The 206-nt window shown below is 57.8% G+C and overlaps 1 protein-coding gene across 1 annotated transcript in view; it reads right to left on the bottom strand.

Moving 5' to 3' along the window:
• EMH_0053380 (uncharacterized protein) overlaps positions 1 to 206 on the bottom strand; it is a gene marked incomplete at both ends in the record, with an annotated part of 4,618 nt that overhangs the window by 1,133 nt on the left and 3,279 nt on the right. The window contains one exon of the mRNA XM_013496995.1: positions 1 to 204. Within this exon, the coding sequence (XP_013352449.1) occupies positions 1 to 204 (204 nt within the window). The remainder of the gene's footprint in view (positions 205 to 206) is intronic.

Below are 206 nucleotides of genomic sequence, written 5' to 3' on the forward strand. Positions count from 1 at the left end.
GGACTGTCCAACAGCCACCAATCCACAGCCAAACGCGTTCCTGCTACTGCCGCTGCTGCTGCTGCCGCTGCTGTCGCTGCTGCTGCTGTTGCTAGTGCTGTATGTAGAGGCAGTCCGCATTGCAGCTCTGCGTCTGTTCAGGGTTCTTGAGTTCTGCGCGATGTATTGGAGTTGAGCGGGGAGGTCGAAGAGAGCCATCTCCTCAA

This window comes from Eimeria mitis, genomic scaffold (assembly GCF_000499745.2).
Source record: "Eimeria mitis Houghton genomic scaffold, Emh_scaff2409, whole genome shotgun sequence".
NCBI lineage: Eukaryota > Apicomplexa > Conoidasida > Eucoccidiorida > Eimeriidae > Eimeria > Eimeria mitis.